The 24,124-nt window shown below is 51.4% G+C and overlaps 1 protein-coding gene across 6 annotated transcripts; it reads left to right on the forward strand.

Moving 5' to 3' along the window:
• Nucleotides 1–361: 361 nt before the first annotated feature.
• Nucleotides 362–24,049, forward strand: PPCDC (phosphopantothenoylcysteine decarboxylase). 6 transcript variants are annotated; one of them, XM_068555879.1, is made up of 8 exons: nt 362–412; nt 1,816–1,921; nt 5,359–5,567; nt 18,140–18,235; nt 19,119–19,247; nt 19,523–19,627; nt 22,883–23,051; nt 23,442–24,049. In XM_068555879.1, exons 3-8 carry the CDS (start codon nt 5,382–5,384, stop codon nt 23,525–23,527), a joined length of 771 nt encoding a protein of 256 aa, XP_068411980.1. In that variant the 5' UTR covers nt 362–412; nt 1,816–1,921; nt 5,359–5,381; the 3' UTR covers nt 23,528–24,049. The 6 variants fall into 6 exon arrangements, with proteins under 6 accessions (XP_068411980.1, XP_068411960.1, XP_068411986.1 ...); XM_068555870.1 differs by lacking the exon at nt 362–412 and adding an exon at nt 1,022–1,098; XM_068555859.1 differs by lacking the exon at nt 1,816–1,921 and having other exon boundaries at nt 363–412.
• Nucleotides 24,050–24,124: the final 75 nt, after the last annotated feature.

Below are 24,124 nucleotides of genomic sequence, written 5' to 3' on the forward strand. Positions count from 1 at the left end.
GTAATTTTTTGTGTCCCTCTTTGTCTCAAGAGCAAAGAAGAGTCTGATTTAGCTCTGTATCCTGGGCACTTAAAACATGTAAGAGGCTCAGTAAATGTTAAGTATTAAGTGCTGCAGTGATGAGCAGTGTGGGATGGGGCTGGGGCGGGGGTAAGTAGGTCAGACAATCTGGGCCAGGCCCAGATGAGCACAGGAAATACCAAGAACTTGGGAGCTGGTGTTCCCGACAGGACTCCCCGGAATGGACTACAGTTCCCAGAAGGCTGAGAAGTTGACTGCAACTCCCAGAAGTCTGCGCAGTCGCGGAGGCTGCCGGCGACTGTGGTAGCGTTGCGTGCCAGTCAGAATCTGTGGGAGGGGCGACCGAGGTACCGCGATATATGGGGGCTGCCCCGAGACGCGCCTGACGCGGGTGAGGAGTGTGGGGGGCCCTCTGGAGGCTGGTTTCTCGCGGTGGGGCAGGAGGGAGGCTGGAAAAGCTTCATTCGCGATTTTGGGTCTTTGGCTTTGTGTGTGACCTCACTGTGTGTGTGTGTGTGTGTCCTCCCTCTCCTATCGGTGCCCGAGAAGCTTTGCTTGCCGCTGCGGATCTGCGGGGGTGGGGGTGGGGTGGGGGTGGGGTGGGGTGTGTGTGTGTGTGTGTGTGTGTGTGTGTGTGTGTGTGTGTGTGTGTCCGTCCTGTGGAACCTGTGGGGCCGGAGCGCTATGGACCCCTTCCCGTCTCCATCCTGAAGTGGGGCATTTATATATATATATATACACGCTCCCATCCCGGCTTTGTGCTGCTCTGCAATTAACCAGTACCATTTAATCTAGTTTGAAAGGTGGTCCTATCGGTTACCCATACTTAACCTCTTGCCTTAAAGAAACAAAAATAAAATCCATTAGCCTGCCTCCAGAAAGGAATGGGGATGATGGCCCAAAGTACAAACTGTATTTTACAAGTTGGTAAAATAGAAAAAGGAAAGCCCTGGGATATTGCAGTTGTCCCCTGGCTCCACCTAAAAGTGCCGAATGGCATTAAAAATGAAAGTGAGGCCAAATTTTGTCAGAGAAAAACTTCGTGCTGTACTTTGAAGCATTGGAGTCCTGTGCCAGGTAATAGGCAGGGGAGATTCCCAAGCTGGGGAAGTGGTGGGTATCTTGGGGCAGGACTTTTCCACATCTCTCCCAGTGACTGAGAGGTGGCAGTTCTCAGTCACTCCCTCACTAGTAGCCACCGCGTGTGAATGTAATATATATCTATATATCCCCAACATGTGGCCTTGAGGAGGGGTGCCTAACGGGATTCCAGGAGTAGCAGACTCTGGAAGCATGCCTGCTTCTGGTTTGAGAGAAAAGCAGTCTTTCTCTTTGTTTGTTGTTTGTTTTTAATTTTCTTGGCCGCACTGGCAGCACATGGGATCTTAGCTCCCCAGCCAGGGATTGAACCTGAGCCCCTTGCATTCAAAGCTCGGCGTCTTAACCACTGGTCTGCCAGAGACGTCCTGAGAGAAGAAGAGTCTTAGCAGAATGTCAAGACCTTGAGCTCTCCCTGAAGAGTTCCTTGCCTTTCCTTGGAGGAAGGGGTTTAAAGTGCCCCTGTGGCCACGTGACTCCTTGTAATGACTGGGTTTGGGGGAAGAGTGCCACTATGGGGAACTATAGGTGTTTCATTATTACGGGGGCAGAGTTGTATTGACTGGTGGGAGATGAGGCCAGAGCAGACTCTTGGTGCCAGTAGTAGGAACTTTGACGTCAGGCTAAAGGATTCAAGCTCTTAATGGATCCTGGATCCCTGCCCACCCACCCAAATTTGGTTCTGCTTTTTCCTAGGCCCCAGTTCCTCATCATTCCTGTGCTGTGCTGGGCTCATACCCCGTCTGGCTTTTTTTTTAGCCCTGGTCCTGCCCTGGCTGCACACTTGCCCATATTGTGACTGGCAAGTATTACTGAAACTTTTACTTAACTCTGCCCTAATTAAACTCATCGGAGAAGGAGACTTACACATCACAAGTCTGCCACAGCTGAGGCTCTTTACTCTGTCTGGCCTTGTCTTTCTAAAGGACAGAGAAGCTGTCATTTTTCTGGCTGTGACTGTATGCATGTGGCTACCTGCATGGCTGGTGCCCTGGGAGCTTGAGGCTCAGTAATCACAGCCTTCAGCCCTATAACCTCTGCCTGCCAACTCTTTCTGCTGCTCAAGAGTTCCTATGAGTAGAGCAGAGCTCAGGAAAATGAGGTGCTGTCTACAGCTACCTTGGCTGTGCAAATAGATTGTTCTAACAGGGACTGGGTAGGGTAATAGACTTACTGGTTTGGGATTTGATCTTTTTTTGAGAGTAAACATAAAGAACTGCTGGGACTTCCCTGGAGGTGCAGTGGATTAGGCTCCGCGCTCCCAATGCAGGGGGCCCGGGTTCGATCCCTGGTCAGGGAACTAGATCCCACATGCATGCCACAACTAAGAGTTCACTTGCTACAACTAAGGAGCCCACGTGCTGCAATTAAGGAGCCCGCCTGCTGCAACTAAGACCCAGTGCAACCAAATAAATAAATATTTTAAAAAAAAAGGGACTTCCCTGGAGGTGCAGTGGATTAGGCTCCGCGCTCCCAATGCAGTGGGCCCAGGTTCTGTCCCTGGTCAGGGAACTAAGGTCCCGTATGCCACGTGGCACGGCCAAAAAAAAAAAGAATTAAATTAAAAATAAATAAATACATGTTAAAAAAAAAAAAGAAAGAACTCCTGCCAACTGTCACCCTACATGGGACTGTCAGATTGAACTGATTTGACCTTGCTTTCAGATGTTGGTTAAATTTTCCACTTTCTGATCCTCAAGTACATATCCCCCACCCCCACCCCTCTTCTAGAAAGATAGGTAGGCTTTGGTCCTTAACAAAGATCGCTCAGCAGGCTAAGTAGTAAATCTTGGGCTGTACCACCTGCTATGGGGAAGCAGCTGAAGTCACCAGCATGGATTCCTGCCCCAAGTTTAACTGATTGCTTTCAGTAACCTATTCCTTAGGAATGATATCAATTTGATGTGGAGGAGGTTTTGTTTTTATTTTTTTAATTTTTAAATTTTTTTGGTTTTTTTTTTGGTTGCACCACACAGCTTGTGGGATCTTAGTTCCCTGACCAGGGGTTGAACCTGGGCGCTCGGCAGTGAGAGGGCCGAGTCCTAACCACTGGACCACCAGGGAGTTCCCTGGAGGAGGTTTTAAATTCAGCTTCTGGTTTTGCAGGAATCTCCATGTCCTTGCACCAGTTGGCTGGGGTAGGACAGGGTCAAGGTTTGGGATTTGGCAGGCGGGTTTCCCTGGAGAGTCCAGAATGTGCCTCTATCACCTACTGTGGGTGCTCACTAGCACACTGATTAGTTCTGGGAAGCTGGCTGATAGGCCCTCTAGACCTTGTCAATTGCTAACAGGGCTCTCCAGGCCCTAGTGTAGACTCAGTTCTGCTCTGCGCAAGCATGGCCCTGGCTGAGGCCCTGACGTAGAGTAGAGATTGAGATCGCTGGCAAATGGAACTTTGGGGGAAGTTCTGTTCTAGGGAACTGGCCTGTGCTTAACGCTTGTTGAGAAGGGTCTGGGCCCCTTGGAGAGACCCTTCCAGGTAGGAGTGGAATAATAGACCCAAACATGATCCTCAGCCCATGTGGTTATGTGCCTGAGTCTTGAAGGCAAAAAATGGGCAAAGAGGCCCTAAGGAGCCAAGGGGCCTGTGGAGTGAAGAGGGAGCCCTTATGGGTGTGCAGCCACGTAGATAACCATTGGGTGACTCACTGGACTTCCTCCTCGGGGTCTGCCTTGGTCTCCCTTCCCCTTGTTGATTCTACCCTTTTTGAATACATCTCCCAGGACCCCCTTGTAGAGAGAGTCCCTTACCTCTGTCTTTCATGCATTGACTCAGAAGGTTTCTGATGGAAGGAACTTCAGAGATCACCTGGTCCTATCTTTGCATTTTTCAGATGAAGAGACATGTCCAGGGAGGGAATGACCCTGAGCCAAGGTCACATACCAGGTCAGGAGCACAACCATGGACAGGGCCCAGGGCTCCTGATTCATAGGCCAGGCTTCTGTTCTCTGCCCCACTCTGCTTCAGAGGGTACAGTTTATTACTCATTCAGCAGATGTTCAGGACCTACTACAGGCCCGATACCTGTCTGGCAGTTGGTGTTTAGACCGGGTCACACATTCAGGGACCTTGCTGGGGGTGTTGGTGGTCGTGGGAAAGTGGAGAGGGAAAGGTAAGGAAACTGATGTACAGATTGAATCAGTGATCACCAAAAAGGTGCATCCCAGAGAAGGACCCATCTCAAGTGATTTCAGGTGTCACTCCTGTCTTCTCAATTCATCCGCAGATTCCCTAAAGGCAGCGGCTGTCTCTTCCACAATTTCTTTGCCGGTGCTAGATGTAGTTGGTCCTTGGTAATTGTTGCTGATGGAGTATGTTTTGCTGGCCCAGTCTGCCAGAATGTAGGGTTTGATGTGTTCATCAGCCACATTATGAACACTCACTTCTAGCAACGTCTGAGGGCCGGAGGAAGAAACCAAGCAGCTGATCTCATGGGGTGGCCTTTATCCTTTTTATGCTTGTCTCTTCTCGGCCTTGGATTTGTAGGGTGGTGCCTGATCCACAGGGAGGGACAGAGGGGCAAATCTCTCAGCTCCCTGGAGCACCCAAACCCCTTTGTTGCATAGGGTTCTACACCACAAGGCATCCCTGGAACCTACCCTGCCCTGCCGTTCACTTCAGCCAGCCTAGCCCACTGCAGTGGCTCCTTTGTCTGCCCCTCCAGTCTCTTCACCACCAAGACCCCCTCCACACTTCTCACCAGCACCGTCTTTCTAAAATGAAAACGCACCATAGCCCTCACTGCTCTTGACACTTAGTCCTCGACCTGATTTTGCAGACTTACCTCCTGCCCGCCCCACTGCCACCCCCCCGACCCCCGCAACCTCCATCACACTTTAGCCTCACTGCTAAGCTGCTTTCTGTTCCCCAGACCTGCCCCCCTCCTTCAGGCCTCTTCACCTCTGCAAGATTGCTCCTTCTTGCAAAGTTATTTCCTTGTTTCTCTGAAAAACTTCCTCGTCCTGCAGGACTCAACCTGAATGTTATTCTTTTGGTCTCTGACTTCCTCAGACAGTAACTCGTAGGCAGCACAGCCTCATGGCACTGGCCGCATTACATTGTGACTGACCCACGTGGGGTGAGGGTGTCTGACCTTCTTATCACACTGTATGCTCCCAGAAGCTGGGACTGTTGACCCCTCAGGAACCCTAGCATCTGGCCCAGGGTCTAATACAGGGTGCTCAATACATTTTGGTTGAATGTATGAATGAAGCAGGCGCCCCCTGTTCTGATTTTAGATCCTAAATCCTGGCAGAGCTTTATGGAGCCCAGTTCTGGCAGGCTCCCAGGACTTGAAGCCACCAGACCGCACATGGAACCCAGGGCCACGTGTTCAGCTGCTGCACCCTTGGTGGAGAGACAGTTCCGTGTTCTTGTGGGTGTCACTGGGAGTGTTGCAGCCCTGAAGTTGCCTCTTCTGGTGTCAAGGCTTTTGGACATTCCTGGCGTGAGTATGCTTACTAGACAGCCTCGGGCATTAGAGGGCTGATGCTCTGGGGCCAGCCTGTTTTTGTGCAGTGCACAGGGTTTTCTTTTTCTTAATCATGGTGTTTGTGGAAGTCCTCTGTGTGCATTGGTATGTGGGGGACACAGGAGACAGAGACCAGTGTGACAGTATAACCAGGAGCTAGATTAGGTAGTAGACAGAGAGTGAGGGGAGACTGCGAAAGGAACGCTATGGTGAATGGAGGTTTGGGGTTCCCAAACATTGGCTTTGAATTCCCTGAAGTCCTAGCATGAGAGAAGAGCTGGCTGGAGAAGTGTGGCAAGTTCTCAGCGCCCCCTGGCTGCCTTGGGCTCCCTGCCTCTGCTTTCACTCCATCCTGGACATTGCAGCTCTATCCTCCCTCCTTGTTAGACACCATGGGTGTCCTGTCAGTCCAAATGCACTGGAACCTTAGGGGCTCCCTGCTGCCCGCAGCTCTGGTTTCAAACTCTGCTCCTTCCGGTGTTCAGAGATGCCCAGGGGCCACCACAGTGTGTTGGAGGTGGGGGGCTTAGCCCCCTGCCTTTGGTCAGATCACCTCAACTTTGATCAGTTTTGTATGTAGGGGTTCTGGGGCATATTCTTTTGTGGGAAAAGTTCAAGGCTTTAAAAAATGTGAAAGCCAGCAGGTGATAACCCCACTTCTTCGTCTGGTAACCTGGGCCCTTCACTGGTCTGCCACTCTCCAGCTGCCCCACGCTCCACCCTGATGGCCTTTGCTTTGGCCCAGCTCCTTCCAGGCTGTGCCGCCCTGCCTACTTTTCCCTGCCTTTTCAAATTCTCCACAAACACTTCATGCAGAAGCCTTCCTGGCCTGCCTCAGCCCATGTGGTTTTGCTCCCTGCCTTTTAAAACTCATATGATGTATTAAAGAAAAACTAGAAGTAAAGTGGTAAAAACAGGTTTTATTCAGAAAAACTATTGCAATAGGGGAAAATAGATCTCAGTATAGAACTGGGTTTAATTCTGAATACAACAAGGAAAAGTGGAGATTTGTAGCCAAGGAGCAGTGTGTGTGTGTGTGTGTGTGTGTGTGTGTGTGTGTGTGTGTGTGTGTGTGTGTGTGTGTGTGTGTGTGTGTGTGTGTGTGTGTGTGTGTGTGTGTGTGTGTGTGTGTGTGTGTGTGTGTGTGTGTGTGTGTGTGTGTGTGTGTGTGTGTGTGTGTGTGTGTGTGTATGGAAAATTACTAAGAGGAAACATCAGGGGTAAGGGAGATTTTGGCAAAACTGTCCTGACCGGATTCTTGCTGAAGGCAGCCCAGGGTGATGTGGGGGCTGCTGGGGGATGAGGAGCCTGATGAGATATCCAGGCTGATCAGATATCGAGGGTAGGGGATTCTGGCTAAACCAACTTAGCAGGATCTTGCTCTGGAGGACGAAACCCGAAGACAGGCCTAGTTGAAAAAGTGGCTCAAAGGAGCCTGACTAAAGTTTGGTTAAGAAGAGAATCTTGACCAAGCTGTGGAACCATAGGTTATCTTTGACACTGCCTGTGTTGTCAGACACTAGTTTTGTGGAGTGTTAAGCCGTTGAGGCCCAGGCTGTGCTTTTTTCCTTGCTTGTATCTGCATAGCACCTAACTCGGTGGCGCAGGCGGGTGTACCCTAAGTGTCCAGCAGGGAGCAGTGCTCACTTGCAGATGACTATGTCGGGAGTCACAGGCAAGGGCGGGAAAGCTGCTTTTTTTTTTTTTTTTAACTTTCCACAAACTTATACCCAGAAAGTCACCCCCTCACCCCACCCTGCAGGCAGCCAGGGATGCCAGTCAGGCCAGAAGAGGGAAGGGAGGAGAGTGTTGTGGCTGCTCTGAGGCTGGGCACTGGTGCTTTGGGGCAGTAACGCCTTCGGCCTGCCCCCTGCTCATGTGCCCAGAGCCGTTGGTAGGAGCCGGCCAGCTGGAGCCTTGAGGGCGGGAGGCCTGGAAGCGTTGCTGCAGCAACAGCCTCTGCCACCGCCCTCTGGGGAGGGAGGGAGCCATGCAGTTCCCTTTTCCCATAGCCCCAGAGCAAGTGAATTTCCGGACTTGGGGTAGGTGGGGGCAGGGAGTCCTATCCCAGGAAACAGATGAGCAGCCTCAGAGCAGAGGGAAATGGCAGCCCCACCGCTTCCTGCCATCCCACACAGCCAGCATTTATGCGGGTGTGAGGAAAGGGTTGCCTGAAGCAGGGAGGCTCTCCAGCCTGCCCTAGGCCTTTTAGCCCAGCCTCTGTGGGGGACAGGCCACGTGTGGAATGGGACTTGGCTCTCCGTCTCTGGCTGGAGTTGAAGCTGAAGGTCAGGCAGCCAGAAGGGCGGTGACAAGGAGAGAGGACTCCCCGACTTAGCCTCTAGGAGCCTGCCTTTCTCATTTTAAAATAAAGATGATGGCTGCCACCCATCCCCTTGGGAATGTTTGCAAGGCTGGGGGAGGGGGACACAGATGAAACTGCCATCTTGTGCCCACGACTAGGCGCAGCTCCTGGCACATGGAAGCGCTTAACACTGTTTGTTTCCTGTCCGTCCCCCTCTCCTTCTCCCTTGTTGTCGTGTCCTTTGGGGCAGCCACACGTGGTGTGGGGTGTTGGGGTTGGTGAGACGGCCCATGTGGGAAGAGCCGTGGAGCCACCGTCCATCCGCTTATGTGGAGGGGCCCACATCCCTCTCATCCTGTGGGTAGACAGCTCTCCAGAGAGCCTGGATTTGCTCAGTGGAGTCCTTGTGAGGTGTTGGTAACCGAAGGGGGATCCCTGCTTGCCTTGTGTTGGCCCCGGGGTGGTGGCCTTTCCCCTGGCTCTTCCCCACACTCCCTGATGGTACTGATCTCCCCAGTGCCCCCCTTCTGGGTCACCCCCAGGAGTAGTCTTTGTCCCTTGGAGCAGTCCTTCTCAGCTCTTTGCCTAAGTCATGGATTCACATGCTTGAGGCTTTGCTGAGCTCCCTTAGGGATCCCTAGATTTTGACTAGCAAACGAGCAGCTGGGATATGGGCGGCGGGGAGCTGGGTGATTCTGCAGACCTGGCTCAGGATTACTCCTGATCCACCAGTGTGTTCAGGCTTCCCAGGAGGACCATTGACCTGGAGCCAGACCAGGGAGACTATGGGGGAGTGATGGGGAGGGGTAGATTTGGTTTTCTGCCTCACTCACCAGCAGTTGGCGAGTGTGGCCACCAGCAAAGAAGCCTTGGAGGCTTTGTGTGAGGTGGGAGGAGTTGGACAGTGGGGGCCAGCCCTCCCTCAAAAGAGGTGTTGCACATAGAGGATTTCTCATGCTGGAACTCTGGGCAAGTCAGGTCTTTTTTATGGCCTCAGTTTTCTTATGCCTGCAATAAAGTGGGGGCCAGGTACCCAAATGATACATCTCCAAGGCCTCTTCTGGCATGAGTGGTAGAAGATTCTAGATGTGAGGACAAAAAGGACTAGGACCAAAGGCAGCCTGAGAGAAGGTCCTGGGGTATAGGAGCTGTGGCTGCTTTGCAGTTCTATGATCGTCATGTAATTGAGTGGCACTTACGTCTGAGCAGTTAGCTTAGTCAGTTTCTGCCCTTTGGTTGGTACCCTCCTCACTATGGAAGAGAAAACAGAACACCTCTCTAGCTTTTGCCTGGTAGGTGTCAGCAGGGCTGAGAGCCAGAAGAGGATTTCTAAAAGTGGAAAAAATCTCCCACCCAGGGAGTTGGCAGGCCTTGGCCTTAGAGAAGGCTGTTTCCAGAATGCCTGTCAGGACATTCAGGACTGTTAAGGGTGCAGGAAGAGGGCCCTGCTCGTATGCAGAATGAAGTAAATTCTGCTTTTCCGGAGGACTGTTGTGGCAATATCTAGAGAAAGCAAAAATGGTCACAGCCCTTGATTCACCCATAGGATTGAACCCTATAGGGCAGGAGTCCCCAACTCCCGGGCCACGGACCGATACTGGTCTGCGGCCTGTTAGGAACCGGGCCGCACAGCAAGAGGTGAGTGGCGGGCGACCGAGCGAAGCTTCATCTGCCTGCCTCTCGCCATCGCTCGAATTACTGCCTGAGCCATTCTCCCCACCCCCCCACCCCCACCCCGACCAGCAGAAAAATTGTCTTCCATGAAACCAGTCCCTGGTGCCAAAAAAGGTTGGGGACCGCTGCTGTAGGGTACAAAAGTTCACCAGGTGTACAAGCATGTTCATTTTAACACTGTTTATAATTTTAAAAGAAAACTGAAACAAACAAAATATCCAACAATAGAGCTGTGGTGCAGTTGTGGTTCAGCCTCTTCATGGATTCCGAGGCAGCAGTTCAGAAGAATGGGTGGATCTTGTGTGCTGATATGGGACAGTCTTCAAGATATAAGTGAAATGAACAAGGTGCTGAAGTTAGTAAAGTGTGGCCCACAGGCCAAATTCTTGTTGTCTGTTTTTGTATGGCCTGTGAACCATGCATGTGTAAACTATTTACATTTTTAAATGGTTGAAAAAAATCAAAAGAAGATTATTTTGTGACATATAAAATTCAGGTTTCAGTGTCTGTAACATTTTATTGGAACACATCCACACCCATTCATTTAAGTATTGCCTATGGCTACAGTCTTGCTACTACAGAGTATAGTAGTGTGACAAAGCCTAAAATAGTATCTGGCCCTTTATAGAAAAGGTTTGCCAACTGCTGGCATATAGTATGATTCCTTTTGTGTGTTCACATATCCAAGTTACTGCCTGTGATCTTCCCCCTGGAGGTGGTTACCCTTGTGGAGACCTGGGGGCAGGAAGGGAGACTTGCATTTTGTGTCATTCTGTTCAATTTTGATTTTCTAACCTCTCTGTGTACTTATTTTGTTTTATTTTTTCATTTTTTATTTATTTTAAAATAAATTTATTTATTTATTTTTGGCTGTGTTGGGTCTTCGTTGCTGTGCACGGGCTTTCTCTAGTTGTGGCGAGCGAGGGCTACTCTTCATTGCGGTGCGTGGGCTTCTCACTGCGATGGCTTCTCTTGTTGTGGAGCACGGGCTCTAGGCGCATGGGCTTCAGTAGTTGTGGCACACGGGCCTAGTTGCTCTGTGGCATGTGGGATCTTCCCGGACCAGGGATCGAACCCATGTCCCCTTCACTGGCAGGTGGATTCTTAACCACTGTGCCACCAGGGAAGTCCCCTTATTTTATTTTATTTTATTTTATTTTATTTTATTTTTTAAAGTCAGTGGGGCTTTTAGTGGGGATATCATGGAATGTTCTTTGTAATTTTATGCCTTTTTTTTTTTTTAAAATAATGCTCACTGAGGAAAGGAGAGCAGGAGAAACATGGTCTGGTTTGAGGTTTTTCTTTCTTTCCAGGCAGGGGCCACCTGCCTGCTCTGTGGTCCTGCTTTGGAAACTAGTCTACTCAGCAGTAGCACTCTGAGGCATTTTTCTGGACCTGCGCTGGCTTGGCTAGCCCCATCCTTCCCTGGTCTGCTCTCCCAGGGAGTGACCTCTGCAGGCCACTGGTTGGAGGCAGCCAGCCCTGGGCCAAGGGCTCTTGCACCCCGGGTCCTTCCCTGCTACTCCAGAATAGCGTCCCTATGGAGAGCCTCTGCAGTCTGCTTCTCTAGTTTCATTCTTCAGAAATTTCTCTAGTTGGGGAGGGATTGGCAGCTATGCCCTGCTTGAATGGCAGGATGGGCCATGCGACTAGAATACCAGCTCCCCCAGGAGGCCGGTTTGGTGGCAGAGCCTGGTGGGAAAGGACAAGGGTCACAAGAGGGCTGGGAGGTGCAGTGAGCTGGAGGGGTCCCTGGAGGCCCTGTGATCCAGATGGCTCACGGCTCCGGAGGAGAAACCAGGCCAGAGAGGAAGAATTCGCCAGAGATTCCTCCAGCCAGTGGGCTGGCAGAACTGGGGCTCAAGGCAGGTTTCCTGACTACCATCAGCAAGTGGACTTGAGCTCAGATTATGGGCATTCTCTACTCCACCTAAACACGGCCATGAGGCTGAGAATCCCCAGGCAGTTGTGGACTCCTGCCTGGTCTGTCTTGCTTTATAGTCAGGGGTCATATATACCCCACCCACTTGTTAGACAGACACACTGAGCTCTTACCAGCTCTGGCTCCCATGTGTGTAGTAGGCTCAGTAAATGTTTGTCAAGTGGAGACATCATTGTGAACCATTGGGACACCCACTCAGCCAACCGGAACTCCCTCGGGGATTTAATGAGGCCACCTCCTCCACAGCTTCCCCTCCCCCCCAACCCCATGTGCTGACGGCACCCGGAGTCCTTTTTTCTAGAGTATGCCCGCCACCCCCATGCTCAGGGTCATGCCAGCTTCTTGGCTGGCCCCCAGGCCCCGGGCACTACCAGTGTCAACACTGGGAGGCCCAATGTCAGGGTCTTCTGCTGTGTGTATCAGCCCAGAGGACTAAGCCACTAAAACTCTGGGTTCCTTGCCTTGTGCCAGGTTAAGTCATAGCTGGTGTTTCCTCTTTAGAGTCCTCATCAGTCTCCTGTGGAGCCACCATCACATGCCCTACTAGAAACACCTGCTCTTTTCTAGCCACTGAGCTGGGGGTTCCAGCTGGGGCTCTTCTTTACTTGTATATGCCAGAGCTGTGCTATCTAACACGGTAGCCACTAGCCACATTCAAATTTAAATTTAAATTATTAAAATTAAATAAAGCCAAAAGTTCAGTTCCTTTGTCACACCAACCACACCTCAAGTGCTCAATAGCAACATGTGGCTAGAGGCTGCCATACTGGACAGCACAGGTGTCACATGTTTCCTTCACTGCAGAGAGTTCTATTGGATGATTCTGTAGAGTAGTGGTTCTCAACTGGGGCAGTTTTGCCCCCTAGGGAACACTGGACAATGTCATTTTGGTTGTCATACTTGAGGAGAGGGCGCTACTGGCTCATGGTTGTAATGGATAGAGGCCAGAGATGAGGTTGGAGGTGGACATTCAAGCCATGGGATTTATCTCATCCTGTGGCTGTGAAAGTGCTTCTCCACAGATCCCTTTGATATCTGCCCCAGAAGCAGCCTGGGCCAGACCAGGGGCCTAAAAGTAAAAATGGAAGTATTGCCCCAAATTCTGTTTTCCATTTCTCCTCCCTGACTCCCCAGGAGCCCCAGATGGGATTGCTGATGTATTTTCAACAGAGAAAGGAACACCAGACTTGCCAACTGGTTTCAGGAAGGAATCTCTATAAATGCTAAGCAAAATGCAGGCAGCTTATGTAATAGGGTCTGGCCAAGCCTTGGTCACATCACACAGAAGTTCAGGTTAAAAATATTAAGACATAAAAACTGTTGGCAGGGGTCTCGCCAGGGGGCCAAGCACAGAGCTGCCTTTCAGGAACTCTGATGTGTGTGAGAGATTGTTTTAATGTCCAGCCCCGCTTCTACGATGACCCAGGAGGGTGTAAGAGAAAGCCAAGGAGGGTTCCTGTCCTCAGGAGTTTTCTGCTCTGCCAAGACTCCTTAGCATTTGCTGAGGGAAAGGTCAGGGTGAATGAGTGACTAGTCCAAGTTATTTAGTATCTCAGAAGGTAACACAACATGCCTTCTTTTTTTTAATGTGTGCCAACCCAGGGCCTAGCTCTTGGCTCCCAGGACCTTTTTACAGAGTGAATAAAAATGAAAGAACAAAGCCCACAGAACTGAAGAATCAGATCAAGTGACATACCTCTAAAACCAGAAAAACTAGCCTGAGCCTGCCAGACAACACTGGGGTCAGGGTCACTGCCAAGGAGAGGTGGCTGCTTGATAGGGGTCAAGGGAGGGACATTGGGAAGGATGGGCTCATTACATACTCTTCACATTACTCTTTAGGAAAGACATTGACACCAAGAAGCTCCCTAACAATGACAGTGTAACCTGGGAGGGTAACCAGAGAGGGATAGATTGAGAGACTAGGGGAAGAGCTTAAAGGGAAGATCTCAAGCTGCAGCTATGGACCAGGGTGGGAGGCCTACTTGGACCCCTGGTTGGAACTCCCCAGGAACCAGGGGGAGACTATGAGGGAGATGTAGAGGGAAGAAAAGGGTAGAGCTGAGAGAGAGGAGGGAGCCCCTGAACAGGGCCATCACCAAACTGGGAATGTTTCTGAAGGCTGGTCCTAGGCACAATCCTCACTTTGAGAACTGGCAGGCCGTTTGGGAGTTGGGGAGAGCAGGGGAACTCGATCTTCAGGAAGCAGCTTTCCAAATTTCAGAATAGAGAGAGGATGAACTGGGGTGATCTTAAGTGGCAAATTGTTCAGGATGGTCAGGAAGCTCTTAGAAATGAAAGAAAGTAGTCCTCTTAAGGAAAAGAAGGCAGTGACCAGAAACTGATATGGCTACCTGGGAAGCCGTCTGTTGAAGGAGACTGGAAAGCAGTTAAATGGAAAGGAGGACATATAACCAAAGATAAAGGTAGAATATGGTCCAGAGATCACCAGAGTGAGCTGAAGCTTGCAGTGAAACTCAGAATGACCAAGAGGGCTGTTACATATATTTAGAAAAAGAGCAATGGAACAATGCCTGGTCCTGGAGGCCAATGGTATAACATTAGTGGGGGGACAGAAAGAAATGGCAGGGACTCTTGAGTCCACTTTGCTTCCATTTTTTTCTTTTGAGTTCAAAAAAGGACAAATGGTGGTAGAAGAGACTTGAACCCAAGTTGGGTGATTCATCTCCTGAACTTGGCAAGTTCTGTCCTGGGGTGCTGAGGTTGCGGTTGGTGACCTACAGGATGTGTGGGAAACAGCAGAGGGGCTAGAGGCTGGAGATGACTAATGTCCACTTATCAAAAAGGCGGAAGAGGTAGGCTCCACAAATTAGCCAAAGCTTGTGAGCCCTTAGAAAAGCACTTAGAAAATGGTTGTTACTGGGGTTTGATTGGGCTCACTGGGGACAAGCCATATCAATTTTATTTTATTTTATTTTGGATATTGGACAAAGTATTTTTGGATTTGGTGAGGCCTTTGATGGAATCTTAGGACATCCCCCTGGACCACCTGGTAATGTTATCAGCATGTTTATAATCAGGGAAAGATCCTACTTGGAAAGGGTTCATTCTTGATTCTTTCCCATCCCAGCCCCCCAACCTGTGGACCTTGGCGAAGGGCTCTGCTCTTGACCTTGTTCTTTTCATCATTTGGATTTGTGTCTTGGGGCTACTGATGGTGATACTGGCTGAGAACAGGCCAGGAGGAACAGGATTGAGATTTTTGGAGCTCTTTACATAGACTGAGCAAACACTGGGCCAACTCTGGAAAGGTGGAATTCACCAGGGAAATGTGAGGGACTGCATTTGGGAAAGTAACAATGCAAGTACAGTTTGGGGCTTGTGGTTTAGTAGCAACATGGGTGAAAAGAACTTGTGAGGTTTTGCTGATTGCAAACCCCATATACTTCAGTAGGAGGATGTGGCTTCCAGGAGAGCTGAGGTGGGCTCAGGCTCCATTGACTTACACTCAGTGGGTGCCAGGGACGTGAGACTTCAGGTTCCCTGAGCCTAACAGGTTGCCACCTTCTCAGAGCTCTACAGGCAGAAGAGATGGCTCCTACCTCTGAGTTCTTCAGTTTGGGGAAATTTCATTTTATTTCTTTTGTAATTTTCACCCCTCTATTTTTCTGTTCTCCCTTTCAGGAACTCATTATTAGTCAGATTTTGGACCTCTTGAGTTGGTCTTCTGATCTCATCTTTTTTTTTTTTTTTTTTTAATTTATTTATTTTTATTTTTGGCTGCCTTAGGTCTTTGTTGCTGCACGCGGGCTTTCTCTAGCTGCGGTGAGCGGGGGCTACTCTTCGTTGCGATTAGCAGGCTTCTCATTGGGTGGCTTCTCTTGTTGCAGAGCACGGGCATTAGGTGCATGGGCTTCAGTAGTTGTGGTACTCGGGCTCAGCAGTTGTGGCTCACGGGCTCTAGAGCGCAGGCTCCGTAGTTGTGGCGCACGGGCTTAGTTGCTCCGTGGCATGTGGGATCTTCCTGGACCAGGGCTTGAACCCGTGTCCCCTGCACTGGCAGGTGGATTCTTAACCACTGCGCCACCAGGGAAGTCCTTTTTTTTTTTTCTTTTGGGCTGTGCCATGCGGCATGTGGGATCTTAGTTCCCCAACCAGGGATCAAACCCTCGCCCCCTTCAGTGGAAGCGTGGAGTCTTAACCACTGGACCACCTCATCTTTTTTTAATAGTATTATCCATCTCTTTAACTTTCTCTTCTACTTTCTGGAAAATTTCTTCTAAACTTATACTGAATTTTTTATTTGACTATTTGTAATTTTAATTTCCAAGAGTTCTTTTTTGTTCCCTGAATGTTCATTAAAAAAAAAAATCTGATCCTGTCTGATCTAATCTGATCTGTTAATGCTTCCTTCCACTTCCATATCTTACGTGTTGACATATCTTAACTGCTGGGTTTTTGTTTATGTTTTTGTCCTCTTCTCTTTGTTCTGGTGATTCATACCTTTAAAAAAATCCCTTTACTTTTATTTCAGTGGGCTTTTGAGAGGGAGTAGAGTTTAATCCACTTTATTTAACTGAAAGTTTATTCTTTTATTTAAGCTTTATATATCTTTTTGTCTTAAATGTGTCTTTTCAGACACATTTTGATGTGATTGATGGATTTTAAAACATCCAGTATGAGAGTCTGAATTTTGATCAGGGAGTTTAGCCAATTATATAATTACTATAATTGCTATTCTATTAGGACTTACTTCTTCCATCTTATTTAATGCTTTCCACTTATCATGTGTTCTCTCTGGTTTTTTTTTTTTTTTCCTTTCCCTATCCTTTTTTGTGTAGATTGAATTTTCTTCTGCTGGTTCGAAAGTTATATATTATTCTTCTTGTGGTTACTTCTAACTTACTATGCCCCACACCTTACGTCATTACTGTCTTGTGTCTTAAGAGTCTCAGCACCATCCTGCCTTTCTCTGCTCTCCCTACCTGTGCTGGTCCTGTGACATCTTCAGGGCTGGGTTCCGTGGAGGGACAGCAGCCCTGTTCATTTGCCATCTTGTTCAGAACTGGACCAGGCTCGTTCAGGGCTATCCTAGAAGGGACTCCCCTGCTCAGCAGGAGTTTGGTTTAAACGACCATTAAAAAGGTCCCTCAGGTTTTGTGCAAGTTTGGGGGATGGTAGGTTCCAAGGGGGAGTGAACGGGAGAATGGACAATTCTGAGAGCTCTTTAGCAGAGCTGGGAGCACCAGACCTTCTGAAGTTCTTCTGCAGTCTGCCTCTCTGAGATTTCTACTCCCTGGTTCCAGCTTTACTCCTAGGTACTGTGCAGAACAGTGTCTGACAACCCACAAAAGGCAGGAAACAAATGAGGAGAGGGAGCCTTGGTGAGATGATAGGGAGGGGCAGGGACTAGGTTGAAATGGCATGGACACGGCGCATCCAAAGAGGCAGCCCCACCAAGTCCCACCAAGTCATTATCAAGCAGGAATGTGGGCCCGGCAGTGCCAGAGCACTCAGTTTTTTAAAAGGAGCCAGGAAATTGGATTTTCTATGTGAAATCTCCCAATTTGTATATTTTGGCTTAAAAATGTTTATAACCCGGGGCTTGCCTTGTGGTCCAGTGGCTACGACTCCGTGCTTCCACTGCAGGGTGCGCAGGTTCGATCCCTGATCGGGGAACTAAGGTACCACATGTTGCGTGGCACAGCAAAAAATTAAAAAAATGTTTGTAACCCCATGCAGGCCAAAGAGCACATCTAGCCCAGACACTGCCACCCATGACCTTTGCTCTGGGTAGTTGATGATTCTGTCCTTGTCACCCTTGACTTTTTTCCCTCCTGGATAAATGTCCCCCAAAGATGTGATTTCCTACACCCCTCCGCTCCCAGCCACCTCTTCTGGGCCCCTTTAATCTGCATGCTTGTTAGTCTGACGTCTCGTTTTACAAATGATGGGAACTGGTCTAGTGCTGTTCACCCTATCATGTGCTATTTCTGTTCTGTTAAGCACCTTAACCATCCCTCTTGTTTGCGTTATTAATTTATCTGCTAAATGAGTAGTGTGAAGGTAAATATCACTCTTGCCCCATGAGTGCAGGGCACACAGGTTTGCTTTTCCTGGAGCCTGTCTGCAGCCAGAGCCCACAAAGCCTTGTTCCTAGAAGTACGGCAAGGGACTCTGCCTGCTTTCTCGCTGGGCCATGGCTGCAGACACCACATGCAGGACCCCAGCTCCCCAGTGCCTTGCCTGCAGAGGGCAGAGCTGTGGTGTGGCCCAGAGCTCAGGACCTGTGAGCCTCCTTGGGGTGGCCCCTCCTGCCTGCCGTGGCCTGCGTGTCCCTCTTGCCCTAATTTCCCTTCCTGTCTGTCTCTGCCTGAGCGGCAGGAGCCTGCAGCTTTATATACGCTGGGCAGTTGGTGACTCATTCCTCGGCAGCCCCTCAGATAGGGAAGTGAAACGGCTGCACCTGGTGAGGCCTGACCTTCGGGTGACAGCGGAAGTAGCTATGCAAACATGGGGCTCGCTGCCTCTGAGGGAGAAGTCCTCCGCACAGCCAGGCTGTGAGGAAAGCTCTTGCTGGCCTGGCCCTGTGTGGCCTCCAGGCCGGTGGCTCTGGTAAGTTTCTCTTTCCTTCTCCACCCCCACTCCACTTTTTCTTGGTGACAGCTGGAAGTAGCAGTGGTCACAACTGAGAGAGCCAAGCATTTCTACAGTCCCCAGGATGTTCCTGTCACCCTCTACAGCGACGCTGATGAATGGGAGGTCAGTGCTGGGGGCCCCAGGGCTGAGTTCCATCGTGTTTGTACCAGTAGGACAGGACCGTCCTCCCTGCAGCCTATGGTTCTGGTGGCCGGAGCAGACAGGCCAGGCTCAAGTCAGCGGTCAGGGCTCCCTGGACAGAGGCGATGAGGAAAACATCTGTCTAGCTCTGGCCTGAAGGAGGCCCGCAGTCTCCTCCCACCTCAGGCAGACCTCAGCTTTGGCCCTGTGCCTGAGGTTGAGTGTCCTTGTACTTATCTGGGCTGATGAAACCACAGAGGAGCTCTGTTCCCACCGCCCTTGTCCACGCGGCTCCCAGCATCGGGGCTGTGGAGAGCGCCTCACTTCCCACGGCTGCTGGGCTCTGCTTTTGCTCTCCTGCAGAGGGGCGGGCACTGGCCAATTCACTAGACATCGAGTGTGGGCCTCACAGGGGTGCCCTGCCAGGCATTTTTAAACATTCTCAGCCTAGAACATTTCTGGCTGGCCCGCCTTCCCCACTCCGCCCCCTCCATTTCTCACCGCCCAGAGCCTTTCCACTGGCTTGGACAACCCAAGCATCCGCCTCAAGCAGACAGGCCAGGAGTTCCCTGCCAGATGTCAGTTCTCTTGAAAACCAAACCATAAAGGGAATAGCTCAGAGAGACAAGGGGCGTTTGTTTCCTCAGGCCTGGTTTCTCTCAGGCTGTTGGCTCCACAGCCAATGTTCACCAGCTTAGCTGCAAGAGGGGTGGCAGTGAACTTGGGCGGGGGTCGCTCAGGTGGTCTCCCTTGGGTTCCTGACTTAGTGTACCTGGTCTATGTTGGCCCTCACCCCACCTGCCGCTCCTCCCTCCACACTGAGAGAATGGCTGGCCCGGTGACCCCACTTCCTTCCCTCTGCCAGATGTGGAAGTGCCGATCCGACCCGGTTCTCCACATTGACCTGCGGAGGTGGGCAGACCTCATGCTGGTAGCTCCTCTCGATGCCAACACGCTGGGAAAGGTGGCCAGTGGCATCTGTGACAACTTGCTTGTGAGTGACTCACTGGGCCCTCCTCCCTCCCTGGGCCTCACTCCCAGTTTGCTGAGCTGCAGACTGCTTCTGTTCTCACCTTGGAATCCCTTTATGGTGGGCCTGTTTGCTCGGAACACAGTCCCCTGGACAACCCTCCACCTGGCCTCACCTGTGCTCCAGCAAGTGGGTAGAAGGCCTGGTCCTGATGGGTTGACACGACTTGCGGGTGCCCTCTGAGGGTGTCCACCTCTCACCTGCCCCTCGATGCTCAGCTCCTCTTTCTTTGTCCGTAGTTCATGGGCTGCCCTCAACATGCTCTTCTGCTGGTCTCCCTGCCCAGCCCCGTTGCCTGCCCACCTTACCTCTGCCTTCCCACCAGGACCTGGATATCCACATGGGTAATCGGATAAGAGCGTTTACTTCCGCATGGATCTCTCAGGCACACTTATCTCTCCTGTAGCTTTAGCCACAAAGCTGAGATGTGGTTTTCCTGTATATTATGGAAAGCTTAAAGGGGAAGAAAGGAGAAAAGACGAGAGGCCCAAGGTGGAGGAGAGGAAGAGAAGTCCAGCTGTACCGAGTGGGGATTGTCTTAGGCCTGAGGGACCTCCAGGGAGCTGTTGTCCTTAAAGAGCCTTTGTTTACATGATCATCCTGGGAAGACTGGGTGTGATCCCCTCCCTCTCCCTTATCATCCCTCTTCCCTCATCCACTGAGCTTTAACTTGCCATGTGTCAGGCCCCGTGTGGAGGGACACACAGGACACAGGGAGCTGACAGTCTGGAAGGAGAGGGTTTTTGGAGTATGCTCTGGTGTGTGGTACAGTCAGTCCTTTGACAATGGAGTCACCGCCTTGCACAGTACTGGGCATGTAGTAGGCATTCAGTAAATGCTTATTGTATGTATGAGGCAATCAGTAATTTTACTTTGGCTAACAGCCAAAGTAAATGAAGTGACTAACAAAGCTGGGTCAAGGTTTTAGGGGTTAGATAGGAGGTTAGTCTCCTCGTATGCTTGTGGATTGGTGCTTAAGGAACTTCTCGAAGAAGCTGCTAGTGATTTAAGCATCATTTGAAATAGAGCACAGGTGATCAGAAGAAGAGCAACACACAGATTGTGTGGCAGGAGCAGGGGTGGGGGAGTGCAGAGGAGGGCAGGCCTAGGAGCAGTGTTATCAAGAAGGCTTCCCGGTGGGGCTAGTGCCTGGCTGACAGGACGGCGGAGCAGGTCAGGCTCCTGGCCACTTTCATCTAAGTGCGTCAGCGTTGTGTGTAACCAGCACCATCTCACCAAATCTCCAGGCTTCCCACTGGTCGGTCAGTAGCCAGCTGATGTGACAAAGTACGCCGACCTCTAGGAGCTAAGCCCCGGCCTGGGCCACTTCTCTGAGGGCTCCTTCCTTACTCCTGAAAGCTCTGCTTCCCTCTTTTCTTCAAAGCTGCCACCACTCCCTGAAATCTTTGGGGTTCCCTCCTACGGAGTTGGCTGAGCAGTGGAATATGTTCCCAGGACCAGCCCTGAGGCCCTTTGCCTCAAAGCTTTCCCTTGAAGGTGCAAGTATTTCAACGAACTGCAAATCTTACACTGCTGTCATCATGGTCTGTGGCTCTGTGCTCTCTCAAAAGATGTTTTTTCCTTATATTCCCCAAAAGAAGCTTGCCCTGCTTCCTCCCTCCTTCAGATCGTCTCCCTTTCCAGTGTCCAGAACTTGGGGTGCCATTAGAGCAGTGTGCTAGGTATGAACCTGTGTTCCCAGTCTCAGGGCCCTTGGCCTGGGTGATGTGCATCTCTGTCTGCCCCCTGGCCCACTCAGGCTCTAGCCCTTCTTTGTGCTAAATAACCAAGCAGATCCAGAAAGAGGAGGTGACTTCCCTGGGTCACCAGTATAGCTGGCAGCTGGTCTCCTGACCCGGATCCAGGCCTTCTCTCCACCCAAGCGGATTCCCAGGGGCAGAGCCTGAGGTGCTACACACAACATTGGCCAAACAGAAGTGACTGTGGGAACTGATGCCTCCTTTCAGCCCTCCTGCTGCTGGAAGGTTTGGAGGAGCTGTGGTTTGTCCAGGAAGTGCTGAGTTTTGAGATGAGGTGGGAAAAGCTAGAGAGGTGTGGGGCATGGAGGTGTTGAGTTTCTGCTCTGGTTGGTGTGCCTTCCTTTGAGGTCATTGAGAACCCCAGCCCTGCCAACACCCACCCCACATGCAGTCAAGGGGCTCTTCTAGGTATGCTCATGGCTTCTGCAAAAGCAGCAGGTGGCACAGGGCCAAGAGGAAGTGTGGACTGAAACTGTCCACTCATAGCCAGGTTGCCTCATTGCGAGGATTTGGTGGGAAACAAACGCTGTGTCTGGGATGACGCAAGCCCCCAGATCCTGAGGCTGTGTGCTGACCCACTTCCTTCCTGTCCCCAGGAGAGGGCAGGGGCACTGAGGAGGGCAGGCATTTTCCCTGGCCTGTTCGTGGCATTGTTCTCTGGACTCCCCCTCTTTTTGCAGACAGGCTCCACTTCAGGGAAGGGGTGTGCCAGCCACTGGCTCCCTGAGGGGCCCACAGCCCAGGCGGAGGCGCCTGAAGCAGTCAGAGCCCAGGGGAACACACTCCTGCGGGCCCCAGAGCTTATTTCTCCCCGAGGCAGCCCCTGGCCCAGGGAGCCTATGCCTGTAATAATAACAGGAGCTACTATTTCTGGAGCCTGTACTTTGTGCCAGGCCTTGTGCAAAGAGCTTTATAAGTATTCTCACCCTCTGCCCTCACGACCACCCAGTGAGAGGGCTTTTGCAGAGAGGAAGCTGATACTCCCGGCATGAAAGAACTTGTTCAAGTTCTCATGGCTAGTAACAGCAGATAGCACAGCAAGATTTGAACCCAGGTCCATGTGATTGCAAAGCTCACAGCGCTAAAGACTCTGTGAGCTGGTCTGTCCTTTTCATAGCTGCTCTGGTATGTGACTTGGTGGGATGGCCTGGACATTGGGAGGTAGTGAGGTTGCACGATGCAGTGGAGGATGACATGGGCGGTGTGCAAAGCCTTGCCCTGGATCATCGTCTGGTGTGTCCTTGGGTAATGGCTCACCTCTGGGAAGTACAGCTTCCCCTCCGTGAAATGGGACAGCAACTTCTTTATAGGGTCGCAGTGAGGGTTCATGAGACAACACGTGGGAGAGGGTTTTGTCATGTGGAAGATGTTGTTTTCATGGCCAAGCTTTAGTTGGCCTCAAGTAGAGCTGGTGTCAGGATAGATGAGCCCACCTGCTGGGCAGTCTGGTCCTTAGCTTTGTGGGAGCCACAGGCCTGCCCCCTGCTTCCCAGGGTTGCTTCAGTCTGTGAGGTGTGGCTGACTGTGAGGAAGACAGAGGCTTGGGCAGAGGGAGCCCTTTCTGCACAGAAAGGGAGGTCTGCTTGGAGGTGGCTAGGCCATTGCTAGCGTTGGTAGAGCACCTGTGTGTAGGGCCCTGTGACAGAGCCTCTGGGGAGGTGAGAGGGACCAGGAGACACAGCCCCACCCCCGAAGTATATGAGACAGCTCCCTTCAGACAGTGGCTCCCAGTCATCCCAAGTCCTCAGCTGGCTGTGGCCCAGAAGCGGTGGGTAGGATTTGGGAAGGCCGGGGAGGGCTGGCAGGCAGAGCAGCAGGCACCCCCCACCTTTTTCACAGACCTGTGTCATCCGGGCCTGGGACCGCAGCAAGCCCCTGCTCTTCTGCCCGGCGATGAACACCGCCATGTGGGAGCACCCCGTCACCGAGCAGCAGGTGGGCCAGCTCAAGGCCTTCGGCTATGTCGAGATCCCCTGTGTGGTCAAGAAGCTGGTCTGTGGAGACCAAGGTGGGTGTCTGGCCAGGCTCGCAGCTCATTCCCACAGCCTGGGGCCGTGGCAGGGCTCAGCTTCAGATCCTAGCCTGTTGTGACCTCCAGCTCAGCTTTCTCATCTGGGAAATGGAAATGGTAATTCCTGTCTCTCAGAGTTGTTAGGTAAACTGCCTGGTATCCTCCCTGGCATGCAGCCCATACAGTTCAAGATGGCTGCTGTATCTATTCCTGGGGCCTGTCCTGGGGGTGTCTCAGAAGGGACTTGCTGGGTCTGGCTCAGGCCTGGTCCTGGCCTTCTCAGGCACTGGGCTCTGGGTGGGACACTCGGGGAGCAGTGGGTGAGGGTGGGTGGGGGATGGTCCCCTGCCTCAGTCTGCAGGGTCATAGCCGAACTCTGCTCCCTAGGTCTGGGGGCCATGGCTGAGGTGGGCACCATTGTGGACAAAGTGAAAGAAGTCCTCTCCCAGCACGGTGGCTTCCAGCAGAATTGAACCCCGGGGATTTCTGTCACGCATGTCCCTCTGAACTCAGGTGTTTTCAGGCCAAGTCGGTGAAGAAGGTGGACTTTGGCAAAATATGGTGAAGACTTCCGCATTTGCTGAGTAGTGGTCTGGCCTGGGCCTGCTCGGGAACCTCCCCAGGAGCCTGACCTGCCCCAGGTTAAACTAGACCAAAGACCCAGGTCCCAACTTCTTTCAACCAAGAGACACCCGCTTTCTGGAGTTCCTCCCCACCTTTCCCTGGGATGGGCACAGCAAGCCAGGGGAGCAAGCTGCTGTATTGTTCCTGCGCTCTGGGAAGGGGACTTAGGAATGACCGAGAAACCTCAATCCAACGTTGTGCCCAGGAACTGCTTTTAGAAAGAGCCACAGCTGGAGATGCCCAGACCTTTGGAGCTTCAGCTTCTTGGTGGGGTGCAAGGAAGACTGCGAGTTGGCAAGACCCTGAGATTTCCCACAGACCATGCTGTGAGATCGGGGGTACTGAGAATAAAGAAAAGTGACTCTTTGGGAGACTCTGTCCTTCCTTTAGAGCCTCTCTGTGGTCTTAGAGATCCGGGGCCGGGGAAGGGTCTAGGCTGGCAACTG

Source organism: Eschrichtius robustus, chromosome 1, assembly GCF_028021215.1.
Source record: "Eschrichtius robustus isolate mEscRob2 chromosome 1, mEscRob2.pri, whole genome shotgun sequence".
Classification (NCBI taxonomy): Eukaryota; Metazoa; Chordata; class Mammalia; order Artiodactyla; family Eschrichtiidae; genus Eschrichtius; species Eschrichtius robustus.